Source organism: Grus americana, chromosome 10, assembly GCF_028858705.1.
Source record: "Grus americana isolate bGruAme1 chromosome 10, bGruAme1.mat, whole genome shotgun sequence".
In the NCBI taxonomy this organism is placed as follows: Eukaryota; Metazoa; Chordata; class Aves; order Gruiformes; family Gruidae; genus Grus; species Grus americana.
In genome coordinates, this window is record NC_072861.1 from 12,629,764 (window position 1) to 12,656,446 (window position 26,683).

Here is a 26,683-nt window from a genome sequence, read left to right on the forward strand (position 1 = left end):
CGAGGTCTAAGCAGGCTAAGACCGAGCTCCAAGGCAGCACTGCCTGGATGTGGACCGCAACAGCACTAGTGGGTTTGGAGGCTGCCACAGTGAGCAAGTGGAATGACAGTTTTACTGGCCTGGGACTAAAATCTTCAGTGTAATTATAGAAAAAGACAAGTACAGAAAGCAAAGTATACCTTGGCAAAGAAACATTTGTATCTGATGTGGGGAGATACGACATGTAGCATCCTGCAGAGATACCTAAGGGCAAATGCAACAGGGAACATACTGCAACCAAAGTGGGAAGGTGAGCTGGGACCTCATCCATGCACCTGAGAATCACGATTCTGATAGCAACATGCGATTACTACCTGGCAGGAGCCAGAGCGAGCCCAGCACTCCCACTGAGAGCAGCTGCAAAGAGGCAGTAGAGCCAACCAGGACAGATCCTGCCTTGCAACTCTTTGTAATACAGCCAGGAAGGGATTAGCCTTTACTCTTGCTGTAATACTTACAGTTATTACATCTAAAATTTAGTGCTAAATATGCAATTATTATAATGCAGATGCAGTTTGCAATCTACCTTTCCACAGATTTGGAAGTATTTAAGGTGGCGATAATCCTTTCTGTCAATATCTTTTAATTAACACTTAACTATGACTAGCTGTAATGTAGTATTTTATCTAGTTCTCTAATCTGGTTCTAAAACATATTTTTAGCACTTTGAAAATAATAAAGTAACAGCTAAACTTTTATTTTTAAAGTCTGTATTAACATCTACATGTGTAAATTTAGTTCAAATAACTGTTGTATTTTTGAGAAAGCTAGGGGTACTGTCCAGAGTGATGTCATTTTACTCTTAATCCATACACACACAGTTCTGCTCAAGTAAATTAATTCACCACTCCTCAAAAAAAAAAGTAAATGTGAAAATACAGTCTTCAAATACAGACATAATGTTTTACAGCTGACAAGTTCTGAGTAATTACAAAAATCACAGTGTTTATTAACAGACTACAATTCAAATACCTTTATTATGTTATTCTGCCAGGTGTATTTCAGCTGCCTTGCCTTTTTTGGTTTTCTTTTTTTGTTGTTGTTGTTCAATATATTTCTAAGCCTATTTAAAATGAAAGGAAAATGAAATCCTCACTACATCACGGTTTCAGATTCAATCCATTAGACTTTGAGATGAGAAAAGAATGCATTCCTCCAAGGTATGTTTGATAAATAATAATAATAAAAAATCTAAAATGCATGCAGATACAGCACCCACATCCTCCCAGATTTCACTTGCATCATGTTCAGTTTTAATGCATAAGCTGCCAGCAACTTAAAAGAGGGGTGTTTATATATACACGGTTTAATCACTATTGTAATCTTACGTAAGATTACAACAGCCATTAAAATGTTCTTTTGCAAATGGTGTTATGGGTACTAGCTAAGGTGCCAGTTTGTCTTGTACCAACAACAACAAAAGGTCTATAAAAACATCCAAAAGTTGTGAAAAGCGTGGCTCTGACAATTAATGACAATTGCAGAAATGTAATGATTGAAACTGAGACTAGAGAATGCAGTGAGGCTGCCCAGCATGTCTTGAACAACCTGTGGTGCAATAATGTTATTGGGAAAAAAATTCCCATTCACCCTCTTCCTTCAACTGCTTGTTCCCTTTTCCTGAGGAGGTAGAAATGACATCAGAGCCAGATCTACCAGGGACTAAAAGCGGGTTACAGCAACTATTAGCAATTGCTGCTGCAGTTGTATGACAACACAGCTCCTCCGTATTTCCCCACAGAAAATTCTCATATTCCAGGTTAAGAAGAATGATGAGAACTGAGAAAAGGGGTAGAATCCCTCAGGGATTATATAAATCTTTGTTATGTGCCTAGAGCACAGACGCTAAGGCACTGTATGCATGAATAAGAACTAAAGTATGCTAAAATACACAACAATTTATTAGAGGTAGACTGACACTTTTGGTCTAAAAACACATTGCTAGCCCTCACTATTCAAACTAATAGTCCTTCACTAGTTGGACTAGTCCTACTACAATTAGTCCTTCACAACAAAAAGATAAAACAAGGGAACTAGGTGGCTAGGACAAGATTTACTGCAGTATTCCCATTTCCTTCTTGAAAAATCCATAAGTGCCTCCCCAACGGACACAGCTGGGGCAGGAAAGGTTACAGCAGTTACAACAGGCAAAGTCAAGATTACTTTTTTTTTAACCAATAGTAAGTTTGCACACAGTTCTTTCCCCACCCCCCCTCCTTTAGAGGAGAGTAGTTGTTCCTTCCCACAGCAGAGGTGGCAGGAAATGGCAGAGAAAGGAAATATGCTGAAATAGCTGTCACTGTCCCCTGTCCCCATGGGAAGAACCTTGAAATAGCTGTCACAGTCCCCTGTCCCTATGGGAAGAAGAACCTTGCAAGACTGGCTATCCAAATTAAAGTCTCTGAATCTGTAGATAAGGGGCCCAATTACTGTGCGGTATTATTCAGTTCAATTTCACATCACCAAATCTTAGTGGAATTTTCGAAGTAAACACTATGTTATATATCACAGCACTGTGAAAAAAAAACAAAGTACAAAAATGTGCTTTAATAAATACTATCTACAGATATTATGAAGGAAAAATATTTGCCTTTGCTTAAAAACTGAGTTGAATTTATATTCATATTTTACTATTATTTTAAATAAGTGGATAAATTAGAAACACCTATTGGTAAAAATACGCATCAGTGAAGAAGAAATGCTCACCCAGGATTCAGCATTATGCTACTCATGCAACATACTGAGTTTTACTGTGTAAACACTAGGGAAAAAAAAAATCACTTGCTTTGACAACTGCAGAGCAAAATAATTTTCTAAGGGACATAACTATGCTTCAGATGAAAGTTAATTTTATCCTATTTAATTATACACTGTTACCAATTTAAATCCTGCCCTAGAACATTGAGTTTACCACACTGTCTTGCACGTATGTGATGGACATGTGTCATTTATTAGGCTTTTTCCTTATTTTGGGGGTGGTGTTAATTGCTCAACATACGTATTTTTCCTTCTACTATAACAATGACTGTGTGTGGCACTGCTTTGTACACCATAACACCATACCGTCAGCTTTAAAATGGAGTACGTGCAGTAATGGAAGAAGTGGCCCTACAAAATTTCTTCTACATTTCTCAGACCTGCAAGAGAATTTTTCTGTCAGCTCCTGACACGCTGCTACAGGAAGAAAAGTTGCTGTGGTCAACACTACAGCTCTATATTTTAAATGGACTTGATGATCCCAAAATCTTAGGACATGAAAGGTGTGTGCCTACTACATGGTAGGACTTCAGGACTTGAATAGCAGCTCTGAAGGGACTACAAACAAGCAAACATTTGAGACAGAATAGATTCCATTATTACTGAGGTCACTGTACTTGGTCCTCACTCGATACACAGTGGTTTTTTTATATACACTGAATTTGGTCAAAAAGACCACAGATTACGCAAAGAGAGCTAATACTCAGTGTCTGCATTTCTGCTCCCAGGGTACTGCTTGGCAAACCTGTATTCTTGAAGTACCAAAATAAAAAGTGAGCATATTCCTGAGAAATGCCAACTACTCACCAACATTAACTACACTGGACTGGTAAGAGTCTGGTATCTTGCAAGATAAAAGTCAGTTAGCAAGAATGATAAATGTCAGCTTTTCAACTCTTTAGTATTTATGTTTAACTATTTCAAGGGAAAAAATAAAAAAGAAAAATCAACAGCACACATACGAAGGTTTAGATTTAAAATCTCCATATTGTCCTTCATAAATGAGGTGAGGATGAAGTAAAACCTATTTTCTTTTAAAAATAACAGAAGTAAAAATCAAGTATAATGAAAGCACATCAAGAAACAAACTGTACAATTTCTGAACCGCACTGTTTATTTTGCTGCTTGAAACCTAAGTGACAGTATGCCACTATAATTACGGGGTTTCTTCTAAACCTTTACTACACTGCAGGTACAGAAATATACGGACACATTTTTGGAGAATTGACAATTTGCAAAATGCAGCAAACATTTCAATTTATACATGAGAAAAGGAAGTGTTCAAAAGGGTATGCATTTCAAGTTATTGCAGGTTATTTCTGTGAGAGAATTTCTGCAGGTAAAACATGTTTAATTTTAACCAACAGTAACGTGTCAGTGTATTTAAAATCATGACAAAAATCTTCTCTCTGGTCATTAATTGCCCTTTGACAAATTACTAGGATGTTGTATGTTTAGGGCAAGATGTCAATACAGCATAAATCCCGTGGCATTTTGGTTTTCTTCTGGAGATTAAAGCTGTTTTTTTCTTGGGATAAATGCAGCAGCAAAACACAAACCAGCTGATCAAAAAAGCACTTCTGCCATAACTCCAATAATTTCAGGGCACACCAACCGACAGTAGTTTTGCCATTCCCAGTTCTTTTAAGGTTTACATCACTGCACTGTTGCCTTAAGTACTTCTGTAAAAGCTTGTTTTCTGTTAGGCCAGCTTGCTGACTACAGCCTGGTTGAGAGAATTTAGTTGGTTGGTCCATTTATCTAACGCAGTATACCGTGCACCACCTCTCTTCTGATGATCCAGTTCTAGGAGCTGGTTGACTTGATCAATTCGGCCATGTATAGTGCTAGAAGTAAATAAATAAATAACTATAAATCACTAATGTACATGGAAATAGGAACTAACAATAAATCAGAGTTTGTCTTATACAAGAGAGAGAAAGTCCATTTCAGAATACAGCACTTCTTATAAGACACTGTCCTGGGTGGTACTGCCTATTTAGTTGTCATCATGATTGGAAATCAAATGAACTAATTCATTGGGCAATGCATATTTTATCTGCCTAGCTATGACCCACATATAAAGTCTGAAGCAATATGAGGTAAACAGTTCTTGAAAGTCAAGGAATCGTGAAAAATGGAGATTTATGTAAAAAGAAATTAAAATAGAAACCCATGTATGGATTATATTTTCCTAGTAGATATAACAAGTTACCCTCCAAAAAAAGATTTTACAAATTGTAGTTACGTTTTTCCAGTCAAGGAGAGCAGACTACTAATTTGTTGACTTGAAAATGTACTCAAAAATATACATGGGTATAAGCAGCAATTACTAAGAATAACACATTTCATAATTTTATAATAATTTAAGTAATTTATTACATAATTAAAAATTAAAGTAAAAACATACCACTTGGTCTCTCCGTATAATTTTCTTGGCTCACGTTTACAAATATACTTTCCTGCTCGTAAGCCAAGCAAATCCAGAGTCAGCATCATTACCTTTCAATTCTAGGAAGTATTGTCACAATGTCCAGTATTGTCACAATGCAGAAAAATATTGGTTTGTTGCTTCTTGTATACATTATTTTAAAGTAATCAAAGATCAGTAATCAAGAATAAAGTACATACTTATCCAATATGCACTGCACAAGCAAGCTTTCCACATCAGCTACATCTATGTTTAACTCCTAAAAGAAAAAGAAAATTCATTATGTTGCTAACTTCGTTTTGCAACATTAAATCCTTCCAATCTTTATTTTCATATACAGAATTTGGTTTCATTTCTGTTTCTTACTGTTCAAAAGTGTCAATTCAATAATGATCTATCAAGCAAAATAACTCCACCCAAAGTATATATGGCAAATGATCAAGAGATCAGTAACCTCTCAGAAAAGGCTGAAGAGGCTAAAGCAAAGTTTTTGGAAGCTCCAGAAATGAGCTCCTTTTCTGACTTACTGAAAAAAAAAAGCCCAAACACAAAAAACCCCAGGAAATAAAGTAAGACAATAATTATCAGAAAAGAATGGGTCTGCACTCAAAACCATTTAGAGGGCTAACTGCATCTTCTGGCTCAAGCGAGTTCTGCAAATGTTAATGCTAACTTAAAAAAAAAAAAAATCACACAGAGTTCCAAAGAGAACTTAAACATAAAAAATAGGCATCTAATACTTCATCATGTATTTTGGAATGCTGTGAATTTTTGCAAGAAAAAATCACAGGCTCACAGGAGATGGAAACAGTCATCTATTGTGACTGGGGTTTGATTTTGTTCTTTCCAGATTAGGGAATGAAATCAGCGATTTTAGTATAATAGTTGGTTTGTTCTATTACCATAGTTCTGTAACTCATACAACACAGACATTAGAAGCTATCTTTCAAACTAAAGCAATTAAAATTTGGATTTTTGTGTTGATAAAATTTACATTCATAATTACATTTTGAATTATACAAATTTCACTTTTTAGATTTCTCTTCAGAAAAGTGCTTTTCTACACCAAGTAGAATATGGTAATTGAATATTTTAGAAGTATATCATAGTACATATTATAAAAAGCATTGGGACGGCACTTGAAATTTACATTTTCGCACTGCAAAGCTGCCAGCAGTGCATCAGTACTACTTTATGGTTTAGATTATATTTTAGATGTTCTATTTCTGGAAGCACGGTATTTATTTAAGAGCTTTTATTCACAATTAATCATTTACTTAAGCAAATGCAAGGCTCCACTGACAATACCTTAGAAATAAAAGGAATATGTATTCTTGTGTAAGGCTTAATTAATTTTATAAGCACTTGTGTTCTGATGTTTCGCAAAAGCTCTGTAAGAGAAGAAAAAATAAATACTGTAAAAACAACAGTACTGAAATAAAGATGCAATACAGCTCCATATAGAAAGACATGCTAAATACCATGATCTTTTAAGGTAGTAATTCAGTGAGGTAGGGAAGCACAGCAAAATAAAGGGACCCTCTTTTTCCAGGGATCCAAGCAATATGCAACTCTGAAGATGGACAGATAGAGTTGAAAACTGTTTAAAGATAGAGCAAAGTATTCTCTACTAAAAATTTAAATTATTCAAACTAACTGGATAAATCATATAGATTACTGCACAGTATGTCTGCCCCTCTAATTTATAGCTAGAATGCTTGCCTTGTACGGAAGTGAAAAGAGGTATTCTTATGGCTCTGACACTTAAGTCTGTGTGCATTGAACTTCACAGGAGATATTCACATTTTAAGTTAAAAGATCAGGGCCTAATGGTATAATTATTATGAGGAACTGAAGAAGTATAAAACAGTCTGCATGAAGTGGCTGATATTTCTTAGATAAGGTAGTGCAGCCATTGTTTTAGAAATTTTTACATTACTAAAGAAAATTTGGATAAAATGAAAGCGTAAGTTACAATTGTAAATTAACAGAAAAAGAGCTAAATCCATTTTTACCTGACTAATTACACAAGGACTGTTTATATAATGAAAAATAATACTGAAGACCAGATTATGTATCTCAATAAAACTAAGGAGATTAAAACAATGAGGCAAGGTATGCGAACATTATAACCACAAACACACATTCTGTATCACTACAGAGTGAAAAAGATGAGAATGTCTTTTATACCCCTGGATATCACAAGCAGACTATTATCATGTAACAAGTAAAAATCAAATTCTCTTCAATCCTTTAATTCAATTGTCCTTCTTCTGCTACTTTCCAGTTCTGTCATATTTTCTTCCTTTAGCATCCATCTCTCTAATCTTACAGTCTCCCTACAAGACTTTGAAGCTTACCAGTCAGTAGTCGACATGTAACGGCAGTAGAGGGGTTATATTTAGTTTCTCCTGCTGTTTGCCATGTTCTCTTTTACAAACAAGAAGTGTAAGAAAACCAGGTCTCTGGATTTAACTCTTTTCTTTCATGTAACTATCCAGCTAAATGATCTTGTAATGCCACAGTAAGCCCTACTCTTGATGAAAACAGTAGTTATCTGAAAAACTGCTCGTGACATTCAAGTGAAGAGACTTTTAAATTCTCAGATACGTGACAAATGCAAGAGGTAACTTTGTCATGTTAATGGAACGGAAGGGCATGTGTTAGTGTGCTCCCCTGTTTCATTAAGTATAGGTACTATAAATCCAAACATTGTTTTCAACATATGCATTAGAATTATGTATCTTGTTACATATTTTATTACTACACATTTATTAATGCAACCTTTGTTACATCGTCTACATATTTTGTCCTTAATCTAAAGCAGAAAATTACCTTATAAACTAGCAAACATCTAACTGTTGAGGCTGACACAAACAGCCTTTACAAGTAAGGGTTGCCCTTATTTAATCATTCGAATCGGAAAAAAACCCCCACTCTAAATATTCAGTGCCTAACACCACCGTAGATATTATCTTAGAATATTCACTCTTGCTAGAACTTTCTCCATCACTCCTGCAATTCTTCGGTCATTATACATGCCTGGATGCATGTTGGCCTTGACCAACTTCTGAAGAACTTGGAAACACTAAAGGAATCGTCCACAAGTAATTACAAAGAACTCTCATTCTGCCAAGAAGAAAAATAAACTGGGGGAGGGTGGGGGGGAAGCAGCTTACCAAGCGGCAGGGGGGGATATTAAAATAGCCTGCAGAAATACCTTCAATGTGCTCCCTTATGAAGGGATCGTCCATGATGTTGCTGTGATTTGTTTTCAGAATCTTCTCAAATTCAGTGATGTCATTATTCTGATAGGCACTTCAGAAAAAAAACAAGAGACTGAATTATTATTTTTAAAAGTTAAACAAACTCATAAGACCGTATTCTACATCTTCTAAAAAAACTGTATTAAGTGTTGGTGGCAAATAATTATATTCAGAACCTTTATAGAGAAAAGCCATTTCAAGATTAAATGCAACAGAAATGATCTCTTTCCTATTTCAATTTTAGTAGCATTTACAAAAGTTTAGTATGAACATTCAGTTATTCCACATGTGCACTCTAATTTCAAAACTTTTATACTTCAAGAAGTTATTCTTTAAAAATGCCTAGATGCTAAAAATAGTCAATTTTTAAAAGTATCATTACTTGAATTTTGGTTTCATGAAGCCATACTTTATGGAACAAATAAGAACTAAAAAAGAGTCTAGAGGGCTGTCACCGTTTCTAGAATGTCCGTCTTAAGCTGAATTCTAAAAATACTGGAAGATGGAAGAAATCCTGACTTCCAGGATTAACCATAGGTATTTCTGGCATAATATACTTTTTAGATTTTTACTTAGAGCTTATTTTTAGTATATATAATGTTTAACTATTCAATCTTGTTATGTGAGAAAGGGTTACAAAAAGGTGGGTTTAGACATCAATTATTCAGTAGTGGCACCACAGCATCCTTTAAAGGTAAGAGCTGTAACCACTGAAACGAGAACTTGTTATTGAAATATAATGGTTTTACAATTCAAATTGATCAATTTCTTACAGGAACAGTCAGCTGTAATAGTGACTATCTACTAACTAATCAAACTTACACAGTAATTTAGTTATATTAAGCTACAGGCTATCAATATTTAACCTGAAAGACATAGTGTTCAATACATGCTTTCAACTTCTCTTTAATACTAATATCAAACATTTGAAAAACAACATTTATTTTTCCTTCATAGTCTCTGAACATTTTCAAATTGTTTTTAAACTGGTCAAAAAAAAAAGTCATCCTTTATTATAAAATGGGCAAGAAAAAGACCTGTTAGATTTAAGGAGGAACTTAAGGATTTTATAAATGGAGTTATATAAGTGGAACAGACTGTATCACATGAAACCATTAAATTTTACTTCATAATTAAAAGGAATTTCAGTTAAGTATATTTTATTGTTTATTCCAGAAGTCTCTGTGTATGATATGTAAAACATTCAAGTTCCCAATGTAGAGTATAGGAAGAATTAAATACACAATTGTAATCTTGGGAATTGGTTTTATCTTCTGCATATTTCTTATCTACACTGCTTTAATTGCATTATTAATTTTAAAGAAGCAGTTATACTCAAATGTCAAGATAAAAGATATAAATTAGGAATATGAATAAAATCAGATTGGGTAAGGCCATCTGGAATTCCTTCTGCCTCAAATTCACATGAAACTATTACAATGAAGTCAAAAAGACATGTCTAAAGTGGAATTATTGAAAATAGTCCCTTAATAAACTGCCAAACCATTTATTCATCATTATGTCGATAATGGATGAACATCCTCGCTTTCAGAAACAATTTGTACGCATACAATCATGCAGCACCATAGCAGTACTGGAGCAAGTTTGTTCCAACATGAGATCAACTGTGTGTATCAAAATGTGAGCAGGCATTATTTCTTACATCATGAAAAGGTGGGAAAAGTTTTACTAAGTTTTTTTTTGGTTGGTTTTTTGGGGTTTTTTTTTACTTGATAAAGCAAAGGCAGGACAGAGTGGATGGAATAGGTTAGCTTCAAAGCACAGTATACAAACACTGCCTCAGTACAATTCATCTTGCCTAATGATCTTAATATACTAGAAGTTCTCAGATCACAGTTACCTGTAAGAGGTAATTAATTCTTTCAATTTTCATATGTTTGAAGGATAGGGGAGATTCCTTGGGAGTTCAGTTTCGTATTCCTAAATTATGCAACTCCTTTAGTAATCATGACATATCCATGCATCCAATTATTCTACTGCCTTTGGTATGAGATGTCATTCATCTCAGTTTCTCATATATAATCAGCCAAACTCAAACCCACCCCAGTACAAGGTGGGACAACTTTATTTAAGGGAAGAAATGAAGTTTTTGCCACTGCATAAGAAATTTGACATAGAAGATAACAGCATGTTTCTATACACCTACCTGGTATAGTATAGATACTTTGGTATGTCACAGTACATAAAAGTTTCTTAAGAAAAACAAACAGTCTACAAATATTTATGAAATAACTGTGCTAGCTGTGCAGAGAACAGCCATCTCTAAAAATACTCCATTTCTGGTTTGGACACTACATTTTTTTATTTTTTGTTCTCCAGAAAAATTCTTACCTTACTAAATTCGTCATTGCAAGAATCTCTGGATCATTTTTGTATGGTTTAGCCTACGCAGAACAGAAAGCACAATATGCATGTTTAGATTTTAAATATTTTTTTCCATTTTCATCTTTTGGGTAATTTCCCTATCAATTCGGGGGGGGGGGGCGTTGGGGGGTGGGGAGAAGAAAGAAAAAGAATACCTCCTGAGAGTCAAATGGATTTATTCCAGATTTCATTAGCATGTTTGCTAAGACCAAGTATTTTAAGCAAGTGGTTCTTCTGGGGCTCCCTGATTCATCATAATTCTTGAATGCTTCAAAAAAATCAGTATGTGCCTTTTCAAACTCTCCTTCTCTTAAGTGCATTTTGCCTCCACATTCTGAAAAGAAAACACAGATGAAGAGAAAAGGAACACTGCGTGCTTGTTGCTGACTACAATAATTGTACTCAGAAGTTCCATGCTATTTCTAAATAGATTACTGAAATATTTTCAGGAGTCTTTTCGTTCTCTGAAATCACTAGGGGGAAAAAAAGGCATTAGGGCCTTCACATACAGCATTGCCATTTGAATAAACCCATTCCAAAGAAGAAAAAACAAAACCCAACCCACACCATGAATCTAAAAGAACACTAGTTCTCACAGCCAATAATTATTTTAACCTTATGTTAAAATACTGTAAAAACTGAAATGGAATTTATCTCCATTCCAAAGGCAACGGATTTCCTATATTTATGGAATTTTCCCTATCTGTTGAGCAAAACCACACAGAAAAATTGAGAAATACTCTGTATCTCCTTTTATTTCTGAAGTAGCCACTGCTGCCTGATTCTGGAAGTGCCTACACCAGGGGGAGAGGGAAGGCACAACAGTATTCTGGACAACGTTTTTTTCCAAGACACACGGCATGTTTCCACTATAATTCCTCATTATGGATAATAAATAATATTTTCAAACATATCTTAAAGCCCTTCAGTTCCTGATGAATTTTAGTGAGGTGAGACATCAAGCACAAATTTACAAAAGGGGATTGCAGAAATAGCAGTCCCTTCCACTAGCAGTCCTGCCAAGCCTTGGTTTTTATCCTTCACAAATGCCTTTGCATTTATCCTTTGTTGCCTGCCATGGTGTCAAACAGCTCAAGTCTTCACCTTGTTCTTCTACTGCTTCTTTCCTACAGTATATGTAGCCAACTGTCCTGCCCTTCTGACCAGTGGTACTTAGGCACCAGAGCAGCAGAGCTGAAGTCCTACAGGAGGCAAACATTAAATGATAAGACTGTAGCCACTGCATTTGCAGTCCTTTATTCACATATGGTTTGCGTGCCTCTGAATCTACAGCATCCTCTGTCTTTGTAATTGGAACTGGAAAAAAACATTCATTAGCAGATTTTCATAAAACTAATCTATGCAACAGAAGTTAAATGAAAAATTCAAGATTAACTTGCCTCTGATAACTCCCATGATCAGTGGATGAGGAATGGCTGACTTGATGTGCAATGACTGTTCATATAGTGCTTTAAGTTTTTTGTTATTTTTCTGTGCTGTATACATTTGAATTTCCAAAGCATAGATTTCCAGTAGTTGAGTACCTTTTTTTAGATCATCTTCCCCATCATCAGTCTAGGATAGATTAAGTAATAAATACTGTGAAATTTTAAGAGAACAGTGATTTCAGTTTTATACTAGGAAAAACCTGATTACCAAATACTCTCAGTAATTTCCTGTCAGAAATAAGGATATTCCTAACACTTTAAAATTTTTATATAACTATTAACACAAAACATAATACTCAAAGAACTTATCACAGGCCAAGTTCTGAAGCCCTTTATTAAAAAAGTCAGTATTTTTGTTTAATTAAATGTTTTCCTCAGAACTTTGCCCCTTATTCTTTTCGACTTTCCTTAAACTACAGTCTCAGTATATAAATGCAATGACTCACACACACACACACACATATATAAAAATTACATATGACTCTTCTGCTGCCTATAACAGAACCATTTCCCAGATATTTGTAACGCATTTTCCATTTTGGAGGAAGAAGAGGGGACACAGACAAGCACAGCAGGCTGCATGGCTAATTTATTTTTTTTCTCTGCCTTCCAAATGGGAAAGTAAGAACTGTACTTTCAGTTTTGAGTAAAGCTCACTTGGAATCCTCACTGTATTTTAAAATAAACATCTATGCATTACAGATTATTCATATGTGCTTCTCATCCTTGCACCTGACTAAAAGGAAACTTAATCAGCAGCTGTGAATAATTTTTTAAAAATCGTCCTTAAGCAAGAAGTAAAACACTCATCCTTTTTTGTTCACATTATCAAATGGCTAACAAATTAAAGCAGACAAAGTATTTCTTCGCTCTGTACTAAAACTCAGCAACATGCCTCAAAGGCCAGCAACAGATGTAAAAAAAAAAAAATTAAAAAAAAAAAATCAATGTTGTTTACTAAGCCACAGCAATTTAGTATATAAAGGTACCTGGCATGACTGATGCAGCTGACGCAAAATCTTTTGTAACTTGCCATATTCTTCTCGTTCTAAATATAATTTGCCAAGCTGTAATGAAAAGAAGTTGAAGTACTAAGATCTATTAGGATTTTGCAATTATAAGAGTTAGCTGAAGGTGTCACAAACAAAAGCAAAAAACAGTAAGTTATATATTTTACCTTTGTGTTTGTCTTAAACCACAATCTATCATTCTTAGCATCTTTCAGAGCTTCAAGTGTTGTTTCATAGAATTCCTGAAGCAAATCCATCTGACATAAAAAATCAGAATTCTATAATTGTAAACAGCAAATTTGCACCTGTTAATAAAGTCAATCTGAACAAACTAAAAGTGCATGCTTGAACTTCAAAATAAGAAAGGTATCTGTATCCTATTGAATGTCTGCTTTGAAATTGTAAAGAGCGTCTAAAGTAACAAAACTAAGTACACTTGCTTTTCTTATATGAAATAGATATAGTTAAAAAGTATTCACATTTTAAGATCTGCAACCATCTATAATGCTAATGAAAAATGAAAGCCACCTTATACGAGCCCATCTTATATAACCAAGTAATAAAATTCTTATGTTGCGTAACAAAAGACAAACACTAACAGGCAACATTGCTCCTACTTAAAAGGAGAAAAACAAAAATAATTTACATATCAAAAAGAAAATACGATTTACAAAGAGAGAGAAATGGTCAAAGCAAAAGATGCTATCTCCTTTCTCTACTACCAATGCTGCGTGAAAGAAAGCTCTTGAGCACACCAAACCATTTCTTTGCATAAAACCTGAAAATACAACATCCACAATGGAAATCAAAGTGCTGAGTGTGACCTTTAACAAAGGTTCTACCAAGAATGCATTAGTATTGTTTATGGCCATTGTTCTTTTGGGGATAACAGATCTGTGGCTATACATCAAGTTAAGACACATTTATGAAAAGTTATTTGTGCTGACAGAATCCATCAAATGTGGGACATATATTTTAACATATGACAACAAATTAATACTGCAAATGCTCTCTATTAAGATCAAAAAAACCCAAAACCAACAGACTACCATACACAAAAAATTCCATAGTTAAAAATGCAGAAAGGAAAACTATGAAGATGAAAGAACTGATGATCTAACCTGCTTGGAAGTAGAGATATAATCAAGAATAGAATTGATGGATTTTTCAGAGTAATTTCTTGTAACTGCACTCCGTATGTAGGTCAATAGCTGTTTATATCTGTTCATCATTTCAGGAAAGTTAGTCTAAAAGAAAAACAAAATTACGTTCTAAGTTTTGTTTTAATGATTAAAAACTGAGTTATAGCTTGCAAATACACATAAAGAGAAGAAAGCATAACAGAAAGACTATGCAGTAGTGGTTGTTATTAGGAACTTTTACATCGCCACTTTATTCATAAGCAGCAGAATAAGTAATAACTTCAGCAAGAATGCATAGAATAGACATGTAAAATATTTATCTCAACAAAGAAAATAGAGTTGGCTATACAACTACTTGGAATGGTTGCATATGTAGCATATACATTTTTCACTGATTTGTTCCGGTGAAGTACACACATATAGAAACATTACTGGTTTCAATGGTAAGATACCTCAGGATAGCAAGGACTGAGCCTCTGACTTTCAGATTATCAGCTGACCCCAGCAGCTATTTTGCATCCATTTTGCCTTTGACTTGCAACCACCACATAATTTCCCTGCCATGTCTGTAGCACCCATTAAAGGCCACAAAAGACAAGTTCTGGCAGATTTAGTTGTCATAGCCATAAATCAGAGTAACAACTTAAGACCTCTGGATCAAATACATTTTTATGGTGTTTAGTCTGAAGTGATAGCTGTAATTCCTACCAATTTAAAGTTTATTTTAATCATCTGTTTCAGAGCTTTGAATCCCCATTCTCCTTTTTCACCCTCGAGCTCCAAAACCTGAAATAGAAGAATTTTTTAAACAATATTTATCAAGGCTATATTCAAACTTAAATTAATTTGCATCTTGTTTAAAATGTACATATCCCACACATGCCTTTTCACCCCACTTTTTTCCTTACAAAGTAATGTTTCACTCTGCCCTGTTCTTCAATTTTACTCTTCCCTGATATTATTGAGAAAGTGAGGAGTATGTATCTTACTAGTTTTCACAACATGATGTAAGGAGGGTGAATTGTTATTTATAGATTTTGTTGTTGTCTAACACCAAGCACTAAACTTTAATAACACTCCATAAAGACATATATGCAAGAAGTTGTAACACCCCCTGCAAAACTGACTCAACCCACCCCTTGACTAAATTAGTCAAAAGTTTACACTTCTGAATTACTATAGTTTCTTCACATATAAGAAAGGCTTCCAGGCTTTAACGTAACATAGTTAAGGGAATGTTTTGTAAGTAAATTTTTTTTTTTTTTTTTAAAGTCAGGTATGAAATACTGCTATATACTGTAAGTCAAGAGATGGAAAAATCTATTTTGTCTTTAAAAAGTTACATCTAACATATTGCTTTCCAGTGGCAGTGTGCAAACATCAAAAATTTAAAACTGTCATGAAGGAAAGAAACTCTGTGTCACTTAGCATGTACACATTTAAAGCTTTGGAATCAGATAGCAAATCAAATATAATACATTACATAAGACACTTGGGAAAATGCCATTTCATTTTAAAAAATGAATGGATCTGGCTTCTATAGTTGACACATGAAAATACACTTAGGACTGTTTAATTAACTTAGTAAATCCTAAAGATTAAAAACTCAGTTATGCGATACAATAGGACTATTCCACGTTCTCCCTAAGAATGATCCTGAAAGCAGCCAGGAGTCTAAATTGTCCATTGATACACTTAGCACATTGGTAAGTTAAAAATATAAACATTACTCTTAAAATTCCAGAAAATAACTCAAATCGTAAGCAAATATTTTAAAATATGAATGAATATACAAATAAGAGATAGAATATAAAGACAGAAAACCTTCTGAAAACTGCTTAATGCCGCTTTGGGATCATCTTCCTTCAAAGCTTTGGAATTGTAGTATTGATTTTCCAGATCCACATTTGGTTCAGAATTGCTGTCCTCAGAATATTCCTACATTTTAAGGAGAAAAAAAAACCCCAATAAAAATCAGAGAAAAAAAAGAAAGGTTCAGAACATATAATATTCTGCTGAAAATTGATAAAATATAGTAAGACACATTGCTCAAACTGACATGGAATGCTTGTGTATTAACAGAAAATCTTTAGTTATAGAGCATGTAACAGGGATGGACTCTTACAATGATTTCATCTCTCTCCCATTACCAGGCCAGCCTCACCATCCACCAACACTTGCCTGTCGACAGATTTCTTTCCGGACTAATGAACTCATAGCTCTACCAGCTTTGCTTTTATGACAAGTACAGACTGTATTATTAAAATTCTGCCAATTTTGGTGTTTAAGGACAGATACCTAATAGCGTATGTCATTTCTGTATGGGAGAGAGAACATGCTGGCCACTAGTCTTCTAAAAGGCGCTCTATTATATGACCTTTGCTATCCACAGAAAAGACTGGCTGAGCTGCCACACAAGTAGTGATTCAGCAATGGAGGATATAAAATGCTTCCATGAATCTCTCGCTAATCTGCCTTTTTATGTCGTAATGATTCACACTTGTCTAATGAAATTAAAAAAAAAAAAAAAAAAGAATAATGATGATAATGCCAGCTGCTTCTGTGCTGAGAAGCTGGAGATTGAGAAAATGCTAAAGATACTGCCAAAGAGGGTGGGGCATAGGCACAATAATTTAATCAAATAATTACCCATCATGTACACTAGGTCCAAACTAATTGGAGAATTTACTTCTACCAATTATTACTTCATTAAAGTACTCTGAGGTTTTTTCTGATGAAAAAAACCTAAGCACTTTATCTTCTTTTGCCGGACAATGTCACATGTCTGAATTACAAAACACTAACAAAACTCAAATAATAATTTCATATGAGGTTTACACAAGTCAAAAATATTTCACACCTCTGCATTTTCAAGCCAACTTCTCTCAACAGAGTGCTTAGCTATTAGGAGATGAACTGTTTAACAGAATTTGTTTAAATCTCAAAGTTACTGTTGTCAGATTAACCTTGCCCTGTAACAATATAAACAATGCAAAGTCAAGTGCCCTTCTTTACACTGGAATTTCTTCTTTTACTGTACTTCTTCATCAGACACATTTATTCTTTTGTTCATTCATATATTACTAATATTAATGGACTCCTTCAAAACCATGGGAAGGAATGAAAAAAAGATAAGGCAAAAGAGAAATTTTAAATTAGCTCTCTCTTCCCTACAGTGCAAGCAAATCTTTCAAAGTTTTAAGTTTTTTTAAGTTCTAAGGGAAAAATTCACGATGGAAGCTCACAGTTGGCCCAAATTTTATTAAACATGATCCTTGAGACATTTATCCTTCAGTCTGCTAATGTTTCTATTTGTTACATGTAGACAAGTTGTTCAGGTATGTATTTACTTATACTCACACAAAATATTAGTTTTTAGTGAGAATGAATGGACTTAAAAGCCTAGTGAATTCCATAAACCTGTTCTCTGAATTCCCAGAGAACTATAAAACTTGATACTGAAAACTGCAAAGAAAATAGGAAGCACGTGTCTTACTGGGCAGACTTTCATTTTGGTTAACTTGTTTGCATAAATTCCCTATTGATCCAACATTGATAGAGCAGCGACTATAATGTGCACATGATGCCAACAGCTATAAGCATATCAGGCACCTTATGAACATATAGGCTGCCAAAATTTAAACAACAAAGCATTTACGATATGTGTAATCAGCTGATGTCTTGTTTATACTAAACTTGAATAATAGGGAATATTTTTGGCAGAAGTATCTATTTGTGCAGATAAAAGGAAAGCAAACTAAATTAATTCCTTTACGGAAGCAATGTGCTCTGTTAGCCTAAAGCCAGAAACATCTGAATTTTCATCTTAGCTCTGGCAATGATTCTGGATGTGGGCTCATGCAGGAAGCCTTTTTTCAGATGATTTTTCTCAATGCTACTTAAATATCCCATAAAGCTATTTTCATAATAATACTAATACATAATAAAGAATAAGTGTTAAGCCCAGAGATATTTTTTTTTCTAATGGAAATGCTTTGAAACACACCAAAGGTAGTGTTTTAGTTTCTCACAGCTATATTTTTACTTCACTTGACACCTATTTGCTTCACATCAAATTTAGGATGTTGATATGGACTCAAAGGTGTAAGGGAGATAGGGCTTTCCTACCTCTGGAAAATGTAATGTAAGGTGCTTACTTTAAAAGACATACTTAGACTTAATGCCTGTGAAGAAAATTTTACAACCATGAATTAAGTAGGAGATGATGCTGTAAATCTGTAGACAATGAAAAAAAAAAAATCACCCATGTAGATACTACATCTTAATTTAAGGATCAATGCTAATTATGCCAGTGCTGATCAGTTCAGAAGGACCAGTACTCTTATCTTCTTTTGATGCAGAGATGGCTTAGTGCAGTACAATACAAATTTGAGAACATTTGGCTTTTGCCAAAAGCAAAAGGAAAGAAGGAGGAAAAGTGTGAAGCTGTATCCTCAAAGTTCAAAGTACGAAAAAGATGCATTTCCTTACCAGTACTGAAAACAGAAAAGTTCTTTCAACAATAAATTCAGATACCAAACACCTAACCTTTCCTCACCCTCATTTTTAACACTGCTGCTTCCTGCCTGAACAAGTTCCCCAACACTATCCGTTTAGTTAGAAAGTTTGTTGCATCAAACAATGCCGTATCAAAATAAAAGTACACAAAATTAGGTAGAATATCCAGTTTACAAAAAGGATTTCTACATAACTAAAAATCTATACTGTACCATCTAGATCTAATATTCTGCATAGTGAAGAACACCCTTAATTATAACTTCAAGATATAAAAACACCTGTGTGATATACTTTAGCTCCAGCTGATGTAAAAAAAAAAGTAACAGGCCTAAGAATTTTTTTTATAAAGATCTTGGGTATATTTTTTAAATGGACATCAACACTGTAAGTACAAATGAAAACAACAGAAGTCTGAGTACGCAGAACTGATCTTTGAAACCCATTTAGTTCTCCCTTCCTGAGAGGATCAAAACAAACAAGTGGGGTTTATTATTATTATCACTCATTAAATTAGAAAGCCCTGATACAGATTTAAAAAAAAAAACAGTTAAAAAAAGTTAAAACATTATTTAAGCATTGCTCCATTGAAAATCGGCATGTTCTAAATGCAGTTATAAACAATCCAATCCCATCACTTTTTGGGGGAAGAAAAATTACCACACTAGCTCAACTGTAATGGAGTTAAAACCTCTGATGTACCTTACTCAGCCTGGAACATAGCTCTTTCAAATAATTTTATTAAAAGTTAAATTAGTACCAAGGAACCAATTTAATTTACAAGTCTTTATTACATTACATATTAACTTTTCACAAAATTCATTTCATCTAGTAAACAGCTTTAAAACATTAAGCCTCAGCTTCTAAAATGAACACGTGCAGAAGACAATTCACCCAAGTCAACTTTAATCATCCTTTCTAGGGCATGGATCCATTTACAGTTTCTCCAGCAGCAAAGGCAGGTTAAGAGCAACCAGCGCTCCCTAACCCTCTCTGTTCTGGTCCTAACATCCCTTTTCCCCTTCACTGCAGCGATTCAACATTTCATGCTGTATGAGTCCTTGATGATGCCTGATCCTGCTTGGGTTGAGAGAACAGGCCCGTCAGCACTTACACAGACACAGTCCTGAGGCTGGAGAGCTATGGCAGAGAAGCAGGTAACCAGGGAGGTTAAGAAAACCAGCTGTGGTTTCAGGAAACTGTACCAGGAGCCTTAGTCAATGTGGTCTCAAGAGATTACAGAGAGATCTTGAAGCATGGCATTTCTCACAGACAGAATAAGGTAGATGAACTTGGAGACCGTAGCGCTATATCAGTGACATTTAACAGTAGATTCGCAGTATTCTAGCGGATTAGAGTGGTGCATTAACCTGGTAAAGTTAAACATGTACAAAACCAAATATATAAATATTTTGTGAAAACTACTGTTGTTTAGTTACTAATTTGCTTGTCTCCTCTCTTGCCTAAAGCACTTCCCTAACCGCTACACCAAAAGTGGAGTGATAATCTAAACTCCTGCTTCTCTGCATATCATTCACTAGCTGTATAGAAACCAAACTCCTACTTTGCAAACCTTTTTCAAAAAAAAAGGGAAAGTAGCTATACAGAGGATAACTTTCCAGACAAAAGACACAATACAAAGAGTTCTATTTCTGTAAAAATTTATCCTTCAAGGACATTGTTAACAATGCTTATTATTGTCGATTTTCAATTGCTGGTAATTTTACCAAATTTCAACCATTGGGCTGACTCAAACCATTCTTTTTTTATGATGTGCAATTGTTTCTGAGAGTAAGTCTGGTACAAATTTGATTTTACTTCAGCTAACTTTGTCTCATAACCATGGCATTTAGGAGGTCTGCTAACTCTAGGAGTTGGAGTGAAGACCTGCTATTTTGCAAGAACACTAGCGATGTGGGTTTGGGGGGGCGGGTATTGTTGTTGTTTGGTCGGTTTCAAAACACCACCACAAAAATGCCCAAATGAGGCCAACTGAAAAAAAACCTGGAAATAACTCCTCAATATATTAATATATTAGCTTGCCAGCTAAATCTCATCAACATTTCACCTACAATGAACATGCACTATTTTCAAATAGCTCATATGCACCAACCGCAAAAGTGACCAACCAAACACCATCCTGGCGCTCAGTACAACTTTCTTTGCATTTGTTCTTCCTGGACCACTGGCCGCCAGGCACCAGGACAAAAAGCAAATAATAGTTTCTATGTGCATTTGCCACTGGTATCCAGGCACATGAATATAAAGAAAGCAATCAGACAGGAATGCAAGAGAGTAAGGACGAAAAGAACAGAGACAAACCGTGAGAATGAAAACAAGAGTGTGATTCGTGTAAGAAGTCTGCAACCACTCAACCATGCGTTGGGAGTCCTGGTTTTCTTTTCAACATTCCAGGTCTCTCTCTTCTTCTGCTCCACTCACTAACTCTGCAAGTCATCTAGTGCCTGCTGGCTCACACTGGGGCTGACACCAGGAATAAAAAGTCTGTGAAGCCAGCAATTTGCAGTGGGGACAGTACAGATCCAGGGAAAGACAGTGCTCTGCCTTTATTTTTTTTTTTAAAGCAGAAGTTGAAACATGCACAGAAATGAGACAGGAGACTGCAGAAAGAAAAAACTGTTATTATGACATATAAAGAGTATCAAAAATAAGTGCCTTTCTACCTCTATCACACAGCTCTCCTATAGTTATGCACATCCTTTTCTATAAGTCCAGTTTGTAGCATAACTTAGATCTAATTTACTTCTGTTTACCCAACTGCATATCAGATCCTGGGGAGCTCTGTTCTGAACAGAGTGCTAAATAAGCCTCTCAAAAAACCCCAAAAACCCAAAACCCAGAACTCACTGACACTTGTGAATATTCAGAGGGAAAGAATTTACTGACTAATTATTCTCATGCTTTTTGCCTCAATACTTCCTTCTGAGACGTTATGGTAGTAAGTGAAATAAGCCCAAATATATTAATTCTGTGTTTAAAGATGAGTCTGTAGAGAATGTATGAAATAAAATACCAGGATACACACTGAATCTATATAAAATATGAAACAGTCATTAATTCAGAGAACAGTATATCGCATATCCTCTGTGAAGCTCACCAATTAATTTTTTTTAAATCACATACTAATGTACTTAAACATAACAAAGAAACCGAAGAGGGTAAAGTGGATCTGCTTGATTTGGTATTTCCCTAGTTCTAAATGCTTGTTTTTGCAGCATTATTACTTTCTTGTTTGTAATATATCTATGTATTTTTTAAAATGATGGCAATACTGAAACATAAAGAGTTGGGAAGAAGTGACAATATATACATGAAATTTCAATTGTATCCATTAAAAATGCATCAATATAAGGTAGGAAAATTTCCCTGTCTACTGATGAGACTGCTTATCAAATTTGGTAATATATAGAAATTCCTTCTGAAATGGAGTATATTTCTACCTGTTGGAAAAAAAGAGCAAACCAATTCACGTTTGCTACGCTGCCTTTCTGATAGCTTGAAATAAAAAGTAAGACTGCCTATTTCATAATATCAACACAGCCTGAAAAGGGAAGCCCTCAGTAATCTTAAGGTAGGCTCCTCATATTTGAGCCATGCCAATCTTCATGAACATGTGGCCATCTCACTGGAGTGCAAACTGCTGGCTGTTCACTGGAATCATATACAGCTCTTCTACTGACATCACTGAAATAATACAACTCCATAACAGAAAAAGACAAGTTGCTCAGCAAATGGATTTGTCTATCCTTCCCCCAGATTAATTTTAAAGTTGAATTTCAGAACACAATAAGATGTCTCATTAAGAACACCACAGACAAATTCCTTATTTATTTAAAACAAAACAAAAAAATCAAGTAGATATATTACAACAGCTGTCAATATGTTGTCATTGTGCCTGGAAGAATCAATTTCTGAAGAAAGGCTGCATTTAGTCTCAAAGTCAATTCTAAACATAGCTTTTTGTGTGACACTGAAAACAAAAATGGAATTTACAACAGTACTTCCTTCTTTCTCCTTCTCCACCCTCAAGCTGAAACTAGTAAAAAGAACCTCGACTGAAATCACATTATTTAGCACCAAACTAGAAATTACAACTGAGTGGTTTTCATAATGACCAGTAAACATTATTCTGTTCACTGAAGCATAAAGTGGAATAATCCATGTTATAATCAAGGCTGTCACTGTACATTACTAGCAAATTGTGAATCTAGGTCCATCCACCCATGAATATAAATGGAATTTTTTCCTGATATCAGGACCTGCAACAGATAAAGTTAACTTCTGTAGGAGCAGCTGAGGTCATTTAAATGCCAAACCTTGACTTTTAACCCAATGAAAACCTATGCAGAAACAGTCAACTAGGACCTGTAAAGTGGGTAGTCTTCAGCTGTTTAACAGTGTAGGAATTACTGTAACTATACAAAAATCCATGATGAAGCTGGGAAAGAGCTGAGCCTTCAGAATGTCTGTTCACATTTCAGAACAAGTGCAAAACATTTGCATACTTAAGGAAATGTAACTGACTGGTTCTACATACTCAGCAGGTCAAGAGCACATTTAAAGAGGAACAGCCATAATCGCTTCTAATAAAAGCTGACAAAATCCAAACTTTTTGGATAGTCTTCACATATTTATGCTAGTGGCTACCCTAGGTAGACCTGAATCTAGTTTCATCATACAGTATTTTGACAAAATAGATATTTCTTCTTTCCTTAACTGTTTCTGAAATTTCTGCCTCTCCTCCTATTCCTTAAAAAATACATTCACCCACATTCACATGTACTCTTTTATTTTTAATTCTGTACTTATCTGAGTATTTTGTCTTGTACCTATTGTTTTGTTTCAAACCCTTCTGCAGCAACCTTCATACTGAACTTGAAAACCATGCATACCCTTATAGTCTTCTCTTAATTTAACTACATTTGTATTAGCATGAAAGGAAGAAATTGGGCCCTGTCTTTAGGGTCCTTAACTATTCTCCAAAAAAATTCTGCTGAACACTGCAATTACAGTCTCAAAACAACATCCAATCATGGTTTGTTAGTCCAAGAATGCTGAAACTAGTCTAGCTGGAAAACCTTAAATTTGGGGGGGTGGGGTGGGGGGGTGTCCATCAGTTATAAATCAAAATTAAATTTAAAAAATCTGTTTTATTTAAAGATGTAGCTTAAGTATTATTTGATGCTTTACATCGGAATTACATACTGAAAAGAAAAAATTAACATGCTCCTAATTATTACAAGCAGCATTTTTAAATTGTAGAAAGGTCCAAGCTAGTGGTAATTAATGATGATGAAAATGTTTCAGGAAAAATAACTACAGTCAGGGGCTGAAATTTGCCACAAGCAAGAAGTTTCAGGAAGTTTTTTCCAATGAGGAAGACAGTACTTCAGGAAAAAGAAGAAGCATTAGACCAGCAATTATTCTTGGTGAAAACCAAAATAACACATCATGAGCTTAGGGCTGCACTCTTACTCAAATTTATATGCAGACAACTGCACTTAAAGATTGAAAAATGTAATTCCAATGGTTTCTCTACATGTCCAGTTCTCACGTTATGGATATTCAACATGAATTCTGCTGTGTTTAGTATTCCTTTGATTGTATCACATGGAAAAATAATCATAGTATTTTAAATCAGGACGCAGATTTCCGTGTTAGTGAAAATGAATGGAAATTGATTTTGGAACAAACTGGATCAACAAACTATTTTTGATAGTCTTGGTGTATACATACTTCCTTCAGAGAGCTTGTTTCTAAAAGTTTGTGAATTCATTCATGGACTTAAGTGGAAGACTAACAGTTCTTGGAATACTGATACAAGCAGCTCATAAGGTTAAGATGACAATACATGTCAAACAAGCACTCTTAGGTGAATTTAAAAAATTCAAAACCAAAACCAGATGCTTTTATTCTATATCCAATGTCACCCACACATTCTGAGCAGCTCATAACAGAAACAGCCCAGAAACTATGTAAAATAAAATCAGACCTAAGTCTTTTAAGTGAGTTCATAAGTAACAATGATTATCAAATAATTCATTAGAAAGTAAGTCTTCCAGAAGCAAGTGTCTATGGTTTTGCAGTGAAATTGCAGTACTGTAAATACAGGTGTAGCTGAAATGAATGAAATACAGACCTCAAGCCTCAACCTGACAGAGCGTTTTTAAAAAATAGTATCTGTTCTAAAAACCCATGCAAAGTTCAGAAAAGAAAAAAACACAAACAAACCTCAAGCTCCAATTTAAGATAATGGCAAAAGAATTACAATTAATCAGACAGCACAGAAAACATTTTGTTTCAAATATGACAGCTATTTAGTTTACTAACATACCCCAAGATCATTTCTCATTGTAAAAAAATTTACTCATTGTAAAAAAATTTGCTTTTAATAATTTAAAGGCGATTCGTTACATCAAAACAATCCCATTATGTCACCAATTTTCCCCTGATAAATTGGTCTATTGCTAACTGCAAGCAGCATTTTTAACTGTATAAACTTAGAACAAAACCTGATATCAAAACGTAACTAGATGTAACATGAAAAATCCCAAACCCTGCAACTGGGGGGACAAAAAAAAAAAGAGCAAACAAAAAAGTGCAAAAAGCTCACGAAGACTAGAAAAGCAAAAAGTTAAAAATGAGTACACCCTTGGCATGTTGCATCAGAAACCGGCTGTGTGGCCATTTCTCCTCACTCCCCTTTCTCTTCCCCCCACTTTTTCCTCAGTTTGACGCTCAGGCAAGCACAGGAATGACACCCACCCCCAAGGACCCCTCGCAGCCGGGGGCGGGGAGGAGGGCACAAGTTTATGACTTTACTTCGTGCCCGACACTTCGGCCAGAGGCAGAAGAAGGGAGGAAGGCAGCGCTCCGGAGCCCGCCCCTCACCCTGACCCCCGTGGAAGGCAAACGGGGGCCCAGGCTCGCTGGGCCGGAGGGGGCCAGCCCGGGGCCTAGCTAACTGCCCGAAGCCGAAGTTGGCCTGTTTTTCCGCGGAGAGGTGGCAAGGCGCCCGGCGGGGCCTGCTCCGAAAGCAATACCGGTCCCTCGCAGCCGCTGCCCGCTGCCACCACCCCTCCTCCCCGGGAGGGAAACTCATCCTGTCAATGCTCCCTCACGGGGCAGAGCACAGCGGAGCTGCTGCGAAGGACGCGCCGCGCCGGCACCGGCCGAGGCGGCACCGCTCACACGAGGCCCCCGCAGCGCACCGCGCCACTGACCCCCTGCGCCTCCCCGCGCCCTACCAGGTCGTAGTCCTCTTCATCATCGCACATGAAATCATCCTCCATGTCAGACATCTTGGCCGGAGGACGGGCAGGGGGAGGGGAAGGGGGACGGGAGAGGGAGGAGACAGTGGGGACGGCCTCTTCTCCCACAACCCCGTGCGGCGCTGCCCAATGTGGCTCCGCTCCGCCCGGAACCCGCTGCCGCCCGCTCCCCTCCCGCCCCCGGCCTGGGGCACACGGAGCCCAATCCACGCTGCACCACCGCCGGCTTCCTCTCCCCACTAGGTTGCCCGTAGCAACCGCGGCCATCGGGCGGGGCCCGCCTCTCGCCCCGCCGGCCTGTGGCGGAGCGCTGCAGCACCGCCTCACCCCCTGATGCTGGAGGGATCTCCCCGGCGGCGCCGCGCCTCGGTGGGACGCTGGCTCACGGCTCTGCCGCC

General features: G+C 36.0%; 1 protein-coding gene across 2 annotated transcripts; it reads right to left on the minus strand.

Annotated features, from left to right (window-relative positions):
• Positions 1 to 3,887: 3,887 nt before the first annotated feature.
• COPS2 (COP9 signalosome subunit 2) lies at positions 3,888 to 26,376 on the minus strand. Of its 2 annotated transcripts, none has more exons than XM_054836530.1 (13): positions 26,262 to 26,376; positions 16,303 to 16,416; positions 15,187 to 15,264; positions 14,458 to 14,583; positions 13,504 to 13,593; positions 13,316 to 13,393; positions 12,279 to 12,453; positions 11,034 to 11,212; positions 10,846 to 10,898; positions 8,448 to 8,545; positions 6,536 to 6,618; positions 5,428 to 5,486; positions 3,888 to 4,643 (listed from the first exon to the last, which is right to left on the minus strand). In XM_054836530.1, exons 1-13 carry the CDS (start codon positions 26,313 to 26,315, stop codon positions 4,499 to 4,501), a joined length of 1,332 nt encoding a protein of 443 aa, XP_054692505.1. In that variant the 5' UTR covers positions 26,316 to 26,376; the 3' UTR covers positions 3,888 to 4,498. The 2 variants fall into 2 exon arrangements, with proteins under 2 accessions (XP_054692505.1, XP_054692504.1); XM_054836529.1 differs by having other exon boundaries at positions 13,504 to 13,614.
• Between the last annotated feature and the right edge of the window lie 307 nt (positions 26,377 to 26,683).